At 58.1% G+C, this 12,062-nt stretch overlaps 1 protein-coding gene across 5 annotated transcripts in view; it reads right to left on the bottom strand.

The window, feature by feature from the left end:
* Window positions 1-12,062, bottom strand: part of LOC120686260 (DNA mismatch repair protein MLH3-like) — a 31,634-nt gene that overhangs the window by 7,114 nt on the left and 12,458 nt on the right. For all 5 annotated transcript variants that reach the window (XR_005680115.1, XR_005680116.1, XM_039968456.1 and 2 more), the window contains 2 exons: window positions 11,910-12,016; window positions 11,737-11,785 (listed from right to left, as the gene is read on the bottom strand). Coding sequence is in view for 3 of the 5 variants with exons in the window: in XM_039968456.1 (XP_039824390.1) it covers window positions 11,737-11,785; window positions 11,910-12,016 (156 nt within the window). In the remaining 2 variants the exon portion in view is untranslated. The remainder of the gene's footprint in view (window positions 1-11,736; window positions 11,786-11,909; window positions 12,017-12,062) is intronic.

Consider the following 12,062-nt stretch of genomic DNA (forward strand, 5'->3'; position numbering starts at 1 on the left):
CACCTACGACAAGGAGAGAGCCGTCGAGAAGCTCTTCCGCTGCGTCCCCGAGAGGTACAGGCAGACCGCTCGCTCGATCGAGTCTCTACTAGACCTCTCCACCATGACGATCGAGGAGGCGATAGGTCGTCTCAAGGTCGTCGATAGCGACGAGCCACAGCCTCCCTCGGGAGGCATCTCCATCGGTGGGAAGCTCCACCTCACTCAGGAGCAGTGGGAGGCTCGGCGCGGTGACAGGAGGAGGGGGGAGCCCTCTTCCTCGACTGGTGGCCGCAAGCGCGGCAAGCCGCGAAAGGGGCGCGGAGGTGCCCAAGCCGGGGCACGAGGGCGCGCCGAGGGTGGCGCCCGCGGAGATGCTCAGGGCGGCGCCGCTGACAGGCCCAAGGCGGCACGAGACGACGCCTGCCACAACTGTGGCAGGCCCGGCCACTGGGCCAGGGACTGCCCGCAGCGGAGGCGTGGGGGCCAAGCCCACGTCGCGGAGGCCCAGCCGGATGACGAGCCGGCTCTGTTCCTACTCCACGGGGACATGGAGCCGCAACCGGCGGGAGTTCTTCTCCGACCTGGACGTCGACGTAGGTGGCTCCGTCAGGTTCGGGGACTCCGCCGTGGAGATCAAGGGCGTGGGCTCCGTGATCTTCACCGCCAAGTCCGGAGAGCACCGGATGCTCACCGGAGTCTACTACATCCCGGCGCTGCGGAACTCCATCATCAGCCTTGGACAGCTCGATGAGAGCGGCTCCCGCGTGGTGATCGACAGCGGGGTCCTCCGCATCTGGGACCACCGTCGCCAGCTTCTCGCCAGGGTGGTTCGAGGGAAGAACCGCCTCTACATCCTCCATGTCGGGGTGGCCCAGCCTCTTTGTCTTGCAGCTCGCAGGGACGACGAGGCATGGCAGTGGCACGAGCGCTTTGGGCACCTCCACTTTGAGGCCCTGAAGCGGCTCGGCGCCAAGGAGATGGTGCGAGGCCTCCCGTGCCTCGACCACGTGGAGCAGCTCTGCGACGTCTGCGTGCTGACGAAGCAGAGGCGGCACTCCTTCCCCCAGCAGGCGAGCTTCCGAGCCAAGGAGCGGCTCGAGCTCGTACACGGGGACTTGTGTGGCCCGGTGACACCGGTCACACCGGGAGGACGACGCTATTTCCTGCTGCTCGTCGACGACCTCTCCCGCTTCATGTGGGTGATGATCCTCGGCAGCAAGGGAGAGGCTGCGGACGCCATCAGGCGTGCTCAGGCTGCTGCGGAGGCGGAGAGCGGCAGCAAGTTGCGCGTGCTGCGCACCGACAACGGCGGCGAGTTCACGGCGGCCGAGTTCGCGGTGTACTGCGCGGATGAGGGCATCCAGCGCCACTACTCCGCGCCGTACAGCCCGCAGCAGAACGGCGTCGTCGAGCGGCGCAACCAGACGGTTGTGGGGATGGCCCGGGCCCTCCTCAAGCAGAGGGGGATGCCGACTGTCTTCTGGGGAGAGGCGGTGGTGACGGCCGTCTACATCCTCAACCGCTCGCCCACCAAGGCACTCGACGGCATGACGCCGTATGAGGCTTGGCATGGGCGCAAGCCGGCGGTCTCCCACCTGCGGGTCTTCGGCTGCCTCGCGTTCGCCAAGGAGCTTGGCCACATCGGCAAGCTCGACGACAGGAGCACTCCGGGAGTGTTCATCGGCTACGCGGCGGGTTCGAAGGCCTACCGCATTCTCGACCCGGAGACACAGCGTGTGCGCACGGCGCGCGACGTTGTGTTCGACGAAGGGCGAGGATGGGCGTGGGACAAGGCGGTGGACGACGGCTCGACTCCGACGTACGACGACTTCACCGTCGAGTACGTCCACTTCGAGGGAGCTGGGGGAGTAGGCAGCTCTTATTCGCCGAGCGTGCCTACCCCGGTCCCCGAGCCTCCACCGACTCCGGCGCCCGCCACACCGGCGGCACCACGCCCTTCAGCTACGACTCCGGCTGCGCCGAGTTCCTCAGCTGTACCACCACAGCCGGCGACGCCGCGCACTCCAGCACCGACAGCCACTCCTCCGGGCACGCCTACTCCAGCACCTGCTCACAGCCCGGTGGAGTTCGCTACTCCGCTCTCTCACGACGAGGGGCGCATCGACGCGTACCACGACGGCGTGCCGCGATGCAGTCGGAGATGGATGCGGTTGAGAAGAACCGCACTTGGGAGCTTGCTGACCTCCCTCGCGGTCACCGCGCGATCACCCTTAAGTGGGTGTTCAAGCTGAAGAGGGATGAGGCCGGCACCGTCGTCAAGCACAAGGCTCGCCTGGTGGCACGAGGTTTCGTGCAGCAGGAGGGAGTCGACTTCGACGATGCCTTCGCTCCCGTGGCACGGATGGAGTCCGTGCGACTCCTCCTTGCGCTAGCTGCCCAGGAGGGCTGGCGTGTCCATCACATGGACGTCAAGTCGGCGTTTCTCAACGGCGACTTGAAGGAGGAGGTCTACGTGCACCAGCCGCCGGGGTTTGCGATCCCCGGCAAGGAGGGTAAGGTGCTACGTCTGCGCAAGGCCCTCTATGGCTTGCGGCAGGCCCCGAGGGCGTGGAACGCCAAGCTGGACTCCACGCTCAAGGGGATGGGCTTCGAGCAAAGCCCGCACGAGGTGGCCATCTACCGGCGGGGCAAAGGAGGCAACGCCCTGCTGGTGGGTGTCTACGTCGACGACTTGGTGATCACCGGCACCAAGGATGCGGAGGTGGCGGCGTTCAAGGAGGAGATGAAGGCCACCTTCCAGATGAGCGACCTGGGGCCTCTCTCCTTCTGCCTGGGGATCGAGGTGCACCAGGACGACTCCGGGATCACACTTCGACAGACCGCCTACGGCAAGCGCGTCGTCGAGCTCGCTGGGCTCACCGACTGCAACCCAGCTCTCACTCCGATGGAGGAGAGGCTGAAGCTGAGCCGTGACAGCACGGCGGAGGAGGTAGACGCTACTCAGTACCGGCGTCTTGTGGGGAGCCTCCGCTACCTCGCCCACACACGGCCGGACTTGTCGTTCTCCGTCGGCTACGTCAGTCGGTTCATGCAGCGACCGACGACGGAGCACCAGCAGGCCGTGAAGAGGATCATCCGCAATGTTGCGGGGACTCTCGACCACGGTCTCCACTACCCGAGGTGCCCTGGGGCGGCACACTTCGTCGGGTACAGCGACAGCGACCACGCCGGCGACATCGACACCAGCAAGAGTACGAGCGGGATCCTCTTCTTCCTCGGCGAGTGCCTCGTTAGCTGGCAGTCGGTCAAGCAACAGGTAGTGGCCTTGTCCAGCTGCGAGGCCGAGTACATAGCGGCCTCCACTGCGTCGACTCAGGCGCTCTGGCTCACTCGACTGCTTGGTGATCTACTCGGCAGAGACACTGGAGCAGTGGAGCTCAGGGTGGACAGCAAGTCCGCTCTGGCCTTGGCGAAGAACCCCGTTTTCCACGAACGGAGCAAGCACATCCGGGTGAGGTATCACTTCATCCGAGGCTGCTTGGAGGAAGGAAGCATCAAGGCGAGCTACATCAACACCAAGGATCAGCTTGCGGATCTGCTCACCAAACCCCTTGGGAGGATCAAGTTCCTTGAGCTTTGCTCCAGGACCGGGATGGTCCAACTTTCCCACAAGACGACGCACAAGGCTTAGGGGGAGAATGAAGGGAATAAGTCTTGTACTCTCGGTCTTTGTGGGGCTGCAGCATCTCCTTTTTGCTGCAGCATGCAGTGGGTTTGTGCTGCCCCTAGAGGACAGCATCTTGGACTGCTTTTTAGTTTGCTAGGACAGCTGCAGTTAGTAGGACAGCAGCAGTTAGCATCTACTTTTCTAGGACAGCAGGAGCATCTTAGACTAGGCAGTTAGCAGCTCCTTGGCTGGCTGTATATATGTGTGGCCACCCCTCCCGTTGGAAGGTATGGCATTGTGAGTGTGAATGAAGAAAAACCCAGAAAACTTCCCCAACTTAAGTGGCATCCTCTCAGCTCAATGAGAGTGAAAATTGAGCTGCTAACAAAAGCATCGGTACCCCTTGTGGCCAGGGGAGTAACCGAGGAACACACGAGTCGAGTGGGGCGCCAGCTTGTGAGAAGCGGCGGCGGAGGTGTTAGGGTAACATGCACACCCCAAGACCCGAAGGTGGTCGTAGCGAGAAGGGGTACCGAAGAGAGCGTGGTGTGGAGTGGGAGCAAGAGAAGCAGTGGACGGGAGACGGTTGAGTAGGTAGGTGGCGATGTGGAGGCTCTCAGCCCAGAAGCGCGGGAGCAGAGAGGCCTGGATCAGAAGGGTGCGCACGACGTCGTTCGTCGTGCGAATCATCCGCTCAGCCTTGCCGTTCTGAGAGGTATACGGACAAGACATACGCAGCTGAACACCCCAAGAGAGGAAGAAGGAACGGGAGGTGGAGTTATCGAACTCCCGCCCGTTGTCACACTGGACGGCCTTAACGGTGAGGCCGAACTGAGTGGACACCCAGGCAAAGAAGTGGAGGAGAGTGGGGAAGGTCTCAGACTTGGCGCGCAAAGGGAAAGTCCAAGAGTAATGAGAAAAATCATCAACAATGACCAGATAATATTTATAGCCAGACATGCTGAGTACAAGAGATGTCCACAGGTCACAGTGAATAAGATCAAAAACATGCGACGCATGCGAAGAAGAAGAAAACAGAAGTCTAACATGACGACTGTAACACCTCCGGTGTTTAACACTATATAAAACAGGCAATTCACATGCGATGACACGTTAAACCCTCCCCCAACTTCTCAATTACTGCAAAGCCGAAATTCAGTTAAACACGCCAAGAAGTCAACCCTCACACTTTTGCTCAAATGAACTCTTGCCCAAAACGAAAGTCGTAGAGTTGGACAAAACAAACAACTTTCGTGTTCAAAGTTTTTCAAGTTCCAACATGAAAATTTTGAATTAACCCCGAAAAACAAGCGGGATCCTTAAACTTGAATTCAAATTTTGAACTTCCAAACCATCGCTCAAATGAAGTTTTGCCTGAAAGGAAAGTTGTAGGAAATTTAATTTTGAACAACTTTCGTGTTCAAAATTTTTCGAGCTTCAATTGAAAAATTTGAGTTTTTGCTAAGTCAAACAGTGGACTTTCTTTTCTCTCTCTCCACTCCCTTTTCCTCTCTCCTCTCTCTCTTCCCCGCTGACTCCCCTCTCTGCTCTGCGTGCGCGCGCAGGCACTTGAGCGCGCGTGCGCTTGCTGCCTCGCTGCGCCGCTGCCGCGAAGCTCGCTGCCCTGCTGCCTCGCGCTGCCCCGCGGTGCCGCGCCGCTGACGCCCCCTCCACTTGAGCGTGCACGCCGTCCTCGCCGCGCCCAGCCCGTTGACGAGCACGCCGCGACAAGCGCACGGCGACGCGCCGCCTCGCCGCCGTAGCGCCCAAACCGGCCGGCCGTGCACCTGCCGCCCGCACGCCACCCCGCCATCATCGCCCCGCCCCCGCTGCGTCGCTACCCACGCCACCGGCCCGCTTGCTGCGCCCTGACCCGCCTTGAAGGCCGCCTGGCGAGCCCGCCACCGCCAGGCCGCGCGCACCGCCGCCGCTGCCCTCTTCTGCGCCCAGCCCCTCCTCACGCCCTCACTCCCCCTTTTAGCTCGCGCCGCGCGTGTGCCCGCTCGCCCACGCCCCATTCCCCACGCCCAAGCCCCACCCCTTCGCCCAGAACGGCCAGCGCCGCCGCGCCACTGCGCAAGCGCCGCCGCGCCCCCATTCCCGCCCGCCGAGCCACGGCTCCCGTGGAGGGCCCAGCTCAGCGCCCCTCCACCCCCACCGAGCACGCAACGAGCTCTATTTCACCCCCAGGCAGCTCCCAGGCCCGCCCAATTTTCCCCGGAGCCTCCCAGCGCCGCGGAACACCGCCGCCGCCGTCGTGAACACCGCCGGCCGCCCGCCCGCCGCGGACCTCCCTGCTCCGCCCCTCCCCGCCTCCAGTCGAGCCCCGAGCTAGCTTCCTCAGGGCGAAGTGAAGCTCCCCGGCCTGCTCTTGCCCCTCCTCCCGCACCGGAGCGCCGCCGCTCGCTGCAGTCGCCGCCGCCGCTCCCTGGACGCCGCCGCCGACCCTGCTCCGGCCGTTCCCGTCGACCACATCACCCACCCCTAGGTAGATCTCGGCGAGCTCTTGCCCTAGGACCCCCTCCCCGCCGCCGGCGAGCCCCTCCTCGCCGGGAAACGCACCGCCGCCGCATCCCCTGTCTCCTACCTCCGGCCAGGGACCCCAGCGCAAATTGTTTTAGATTTCCAGGGGGTTAAGTGAAAAATCCAGGGGCCCCTTTGCAATCTGTGTTTTTGTATTTTCTAGATTTTCCAGTGAACTTGTAAATTCGTTTAAAAATCGTAGAAAAATCGGAAAAATGCAAACTCAACTGTTATGGAATCCTAGAAAAGATATCTACAACTTTTGTTACATGCACTTTTTCATTTGCTCAATAGTTTTTATTTCATTTAAAATGCAAAGGAAATGTACTTTATATTAGATCTCAAGTTGAAAGCATGAGTTGTTAGCCATTTTTGGCCAGTAGGGTACATGTTAGGTGTGTAACCTTGTGTAAAAGTTTCATAGACTTTTGATATGCCTAGCTATCGGTTTATTTACATCTTGCTTTATGCCTACTTTAAATTAGTTTGTTTGTACATACTGTTTAGCTTGGTTTAATGAGCTCAAACTTTTACAGTGCCTTTAAATTGATGTTTAGTTACTGTACAAAAATTTTGAGAAATTTTAGATAGGAGGAACCAGTCCAACTAATTAATAGTATAGCTATTTACACTAAATCAAGAAAAATAGTTTATTTGCATAGAAAAATCTGATAATTTTTCTAGGGGATTAAATTGATTTTATAACCATACTGGTAAAATATGAGGCTCTGGAACTTAGTATAACAGCCTATGGAATTTAATTTCGCTCCATGCATCATTACTTTGTGCTATTTTTCATGCCCTATAAAATGCTTGTTTACTTGTGAAAAATTTATGGCAGGCTCATCTTTCGGTAAACAACACTCAGTTAAAATTTCATTACCAGTACTTTCATATTTTGACCTGTAAAATTCATTTTTGTTTCCAGCAGTAGCTGTTTGTTTTATTTTTAGTGGTTAATAGGCTGCATAAAATGGGCTGAAAATTTCACAGTAGGTAAGTTATTTATATATGTATCTTACATAAAAATTTCAAACCCAGAATCTCTGTTTAACATTATTTATGATAAGGACATGCTTAACCTAGTAATAAATAAGAAAAATCTTCTTTTGCTGCATAGGGATAAAAGAGAAAACCCATCCGAGTTACTTTATGGAGTCAGTATAATGATTATTACTCTATAAAGGGTTGTCCAAAATGATGTAACATAATCTTTTGTAAATCATCTTGAGTTTGTGTTAGAGTATAATTCTTTAGTGAAGAATTGATTAAATCATATCACTAAAATAACTCACGCGTATGCATTTCATATAGATTCGACTACTCTACCTGACGGTACGTACGAGTTGGTGCCGGAGTCCGAGAGTGAGCAGCGTGAAGCTCAAGTAAATCTGACTGAAGCTACCGAAGACCCGAACCCAGTTTCGGAAGAGCCCACAGCTAGTTACACTCAGGAAGGCAAGCCCCGGATCATGTTCTACCTATTTGAAATTATGCAACTATGTATATTCCTGTTTATCTGTGCATTTAAGTTGCAGGAATTGTTTGGAACCTTAGTTGCATGATCCTAGGTACCTATGCTTGAACACTAGTATGTGTAGGTCGCTAGTTGGCTATGCTAATGGTTCGGTAGAAGTCGAGTGATTGCCTGTCACTCGCGAGCTCATAGGAGTTGAATGCTTGCTATACACTGCAATATAAGGTTTACGGGCGGGGTTGTTGTACTTGTGATACCCCGTCTGTTTAGTCAAAATGGATAAGGCTGCGGTGTGTGGTAGTGGTGGTTAAGCGTTTGAACGTACTAACCACATGCCGAGAATATGGTAATCGGTAAGCTTAAGTACCTGATGGAACCGGCCGTGGAACATACTCCCCACTGTCTGGTCTATGGTCACGCACGGGTGCAGGGCACCCTAGGACGGTGGGCCTGTTTCATGCCCGGGGAAAAAGGGGAAAAGTCGCGTGGGTGATTGCATTCCCCATGCGTGTGTTTAGGTCTGCCTGGCCAGGTTAACAAATTCGATTCGAATCGTCCGTCTCTCACGGATATTGAGACTGCTTAACCCTTTTGCCACATAGAGTAAGAAGTGGAACGATGATGATGAGAAATTTGGTTGATTGATGAAAAATAATTGCTTTCCACCATGTATGCTTTAGGATAGATGCTAATGTAGGATGGTTAATCATAATAGAACTTGAAAGCTAAAATCGGAAAATAAGGACTCACTGCTATTCGGCAAAGACAAACCCCTCAAGCCAAAAGCCTTGCATGTCTAGTTAGAGGGTTAGTTATATCCTAGTCGGGTAAGCCTTGCGGAGTATTAGTATACTCAGCCTTGCTTGTGGCTCAATTTTTGTTTCAGGTAATACTTTTGAGGACATGATTGCTAGCTTGACTTGGCCGTGTACCTTACCCCCTGGTTGGTCGGTGGAGTGGGATACGACTCCGGCCAACGATGGCAATGCCGAGTGATGTCATGTACGGGCTTCATCATGACATCATGTATCGTCGTTTAGAACTCGTTTTATTTTCCGCTGCAATGAACTCTGAACTACTTTCATTTCGAATTCCAAGTACCTTTCAATGATTTCGAACTTGGTTTGTAATAATTAAGTTAAGACTCTGTAATGTAATATATTTGTGAAATGTTGTACTCTCTGGACTCACCTTCGTGTGGGTTACATGTAAGCTTTGGGTTCGATCGACGCTCAGGTGGATTCTTCGGGACTTTACCCGACAGCACTGCCGAATTACTCCGTTTGAAGTGCGTGTTAGCCGGGATTGTCTTTAAGATGATGGTTAGCGCACTTGAGCCGGATTAATTAGGGCGGTACTGCCACAACGACCTAACTGGCACGCATGACAGAGGTGCTCAGCAGGAGCCCTAGTACATGGAACATCAGTACTACGACTGAGTTGAGTCAAAACGTCGCGGCCGGGGTGACCAAGCCGGCGGTGCCAGGTGGTGGAAGAAGGCGTCACGGCAAAAGCAGTAGACGAAGAAATCGAAGACGGAGCAGCGGAAGCAGGAAGCCGAAGAGTGTAAAGGGGCCCCGGGCTGTCACATCTGAGGAGCGGACGCCGGGAAGCCGAATCCTTCACAATAAGACCAGAAGAGTCAAATTCGATAGAACAGAGTTGTCAGCAGTAAACTGGCGAATGGAAATAAGGTTGTGAACTACTTGAGGAGCAACAAGAACATTAGGAAGACGAGGAGCAGAACCCACGGCGGTGACAAGGCAAGACCCATCACCAACCATGATAGAAGAAGGACGAGGGGTGTGGGGGTCGGACAGAAGAGAGGATATCGGCATCAGGAGTGGTGTGGAACGAGGCACCCGAGTCGGCGATCCACTCGGTGCTGACCGGCGGCGTCAGTCCCATGGTGCTGAAGGACTGTGCCAGAGCGGCCTGATCCCACCCCCCAGGCCAGGTCGGCTGCTGGCTGGGCTGAGCGGGTGGGGTCCAGTACGGCGCGGAGAGGGGAGCAGCACCGGTGAACATGGCCGCCGGCTGGAGCTGAGGACGAGGCCCCCCCAGACCCTGGAACGGCCACATCGAGATGCGCCCTGACCATGGGTTGCTGAAGGATGGCCAGGGCGTACCTCCAGGGGCAGGGGCAGGAGCGGGAGTCGGAGCCTGAGCCGTAGGAGTCGGCGCGCCCCGACGGCCCCCACCGGTACCGGTACCCCCAGAAGCAGGGCCACCAGTGCCACCACCACCACCACGTCCCCCCTCCCCCCCCCCCCGCCGACGACGTCCACGGCCCCCCACCTCCGGTCTGCCCGGCGGGAGCAGCACCAAGGAGAGAGGTGGCAGGGGTGGAGGAGAAAGCCGGTGGAGCAGCGACGAGCGCGGTGGAGGTGGACGCGGGCGATCCGGGCGCGAGACCCCTGGTGATCTCCTCGAGGGCGAGGTCGTCCCGGACCTGCAAGAAAGAGGGGAAGGGCCTCTGGCGGTCGATCCAGCTCTTCAGGTGGTCATAGGTGCTGCTCAGGCTCCGCAGGACATTGAGCACCAAGACCCGATCGGACACCGGATCCCCAAGGTCGTGAAGGGCATCAGCCATACCCTTCATCCGCCAGCAGTACTCGCCAACGGAGAGGTCCCCCTGCACGAAGGTGCGGAAGGTGGCGTCGAGCTGGAGGGCGCGGTACTCGGCGTTGCCGAGGAACTGCCCCTCGAGCGCCACCCAGGCCTGGCACGCGTGCCGCCATGGGTCCTGACGAGGTCCTGAAGATCTAGGGAGATGGTCCCGAAGATCCAGGACATGGCAACGCTGTCGAGGCGCAGCCACGCCACGTCCTGCGCCTCGATCGGCGTGTCGAGGACGTGGTCGTCGAGGGCGTAGCGGCGGAGGGCGAGCAGGACCTAGTGCTGCCAGCGTCCGTAGGAGGACGTCGGGTCGAGGAGGACGGTGACCAGGGTCCTGATGTTCTGGACGCCGGCGGCCTGGAGGTGGAGCTGGGCGACCATGAGGTCGGTCGGGTCGTACCGGGCTCCAGATCCAGCGGGCGGGGCCTGGCGGGAGGAAGAGGCGCCGGGCTCGGGGTCGACGGCAGCTGGCCGGAGAAGACGCGGAGGAAGTGCTCCGCCTCGGCGACCCGGAAAGCGGAGGCGTCGGCCGCGGCGCGCTCGCGCTCCCAGGCGAGGGCAACCACGTGGACCCGCTCCTGGGCCGCCGAAGCCTCCGATTTGGCGGCGAGGAGGGCCGCGGCGAGAGCGGCGTCGGCCTGCTGCCCGCGGAAAGCGGCGGCGGTGAGCGGTGCATCCTCGGGCGCCATCCCGAGACCGGTCCACGCGGGATCGGCGGCGGCGGCGGCCGCGGCGGCTGGATCGGCGGCCACGGCCTGCAGCGCGGCCTGCAGGGCAGCCAAATCGGCGCCCGCGGCAGCAGGATCGGCGGCGGCGGCGGCCAGGGGCCGCAGGGGCGGCTGCACGCGCGTCTGGCCCTGTACGGACGGCTCCAGGACAGGCGGCAGTGGCCCAGGCGGCGGCTGGGGCGGCGCGGGCAGCACAGGCGGCTGCGGCAGTGGCCCAGGCGGCGGGGCGCCCCCCGCGGCACCCAGAGCAGAGGAGGCCGCGGCGCCCGGCGCGCCCCCCGCGGCGCCCGGAGCAGAGGAGGCCGCAGCGCCCGCGCCCATGGCGGCGTCCGCAACCGGCAAGCTCTCGAGGAGGACCAGCGCGGCGGTCGGGGAGGCCCAGGGCGGGAGGGGAGGAGCGGCAGCGGTGGGAAAGCCGGCGGCGGCGGCCGGGCGGCGGCGGCCGGGCGCCGGCGGCCCAGGTGCCCAGATCTGCGCGAGCGGGAGCAGAGGAGGAGGGAGAGGAAGAGGAGGGGAGGGAAGGAGGAGAGGGGCAGCGGCGGCACCGGTGGCTGGCCGGCCATGGCGCCGGCGGCGGCTGGTGGTGCTGGCTGCTAGAGGTGGGAGGGGAGAGAGGAAACCTAACCCTAGGCTAATGATACCATGATGGAGAGAATAATGGCTTGTATTCCTCCAAACCCTAGAAGGATGGGATATATAGATCATATACATAAGCCTCTAGATGGGCCTCTATACATGGGCTCACATATACACCAACAAGAAGCAAGGGTGTTCCTTACAGCAACAAGAGTAACAAGACGGGTTTGTCTCCTCAGAATGTTCATGTTCCTGAAATATACAGAGCAAATGATCAAATGACAGTCATACATTTGATCCATATATATGAGGTGAATGGCTTTTCCACTTCAGGGAAAAAAGCTCCCCAAAAACCAAATGCTAGTCAGGCACCTACTTTTTGAATGATTCAGAGGAATTGCTACCACTGCTGATGATCCAGCCCCATTTCCGAATCTGCTCAGCAAACTTCTGGAACAATTGAAACCCAGTCTCAGGGAGAGACTGATTTTTTTTTGAGTACAGTATTGAACACAGCATAGTATTGAAA

The sequence above is a fragment of the Panicum virgatum genome, chromosome 2K, assembly GCF_016808335.1.
Source record: "Panicum virgatum strain AP13 chromosome 2K, P.virgatum_v5, whole genome shotgun sequence".
Classification (NCBI taxonomy): domain Eukaryota; kingdom Viridiplantae; phylum Streptophyta; class Magnoliopsida; order Poales; family Poaceae; genus Panicum; species Panicum virgatum.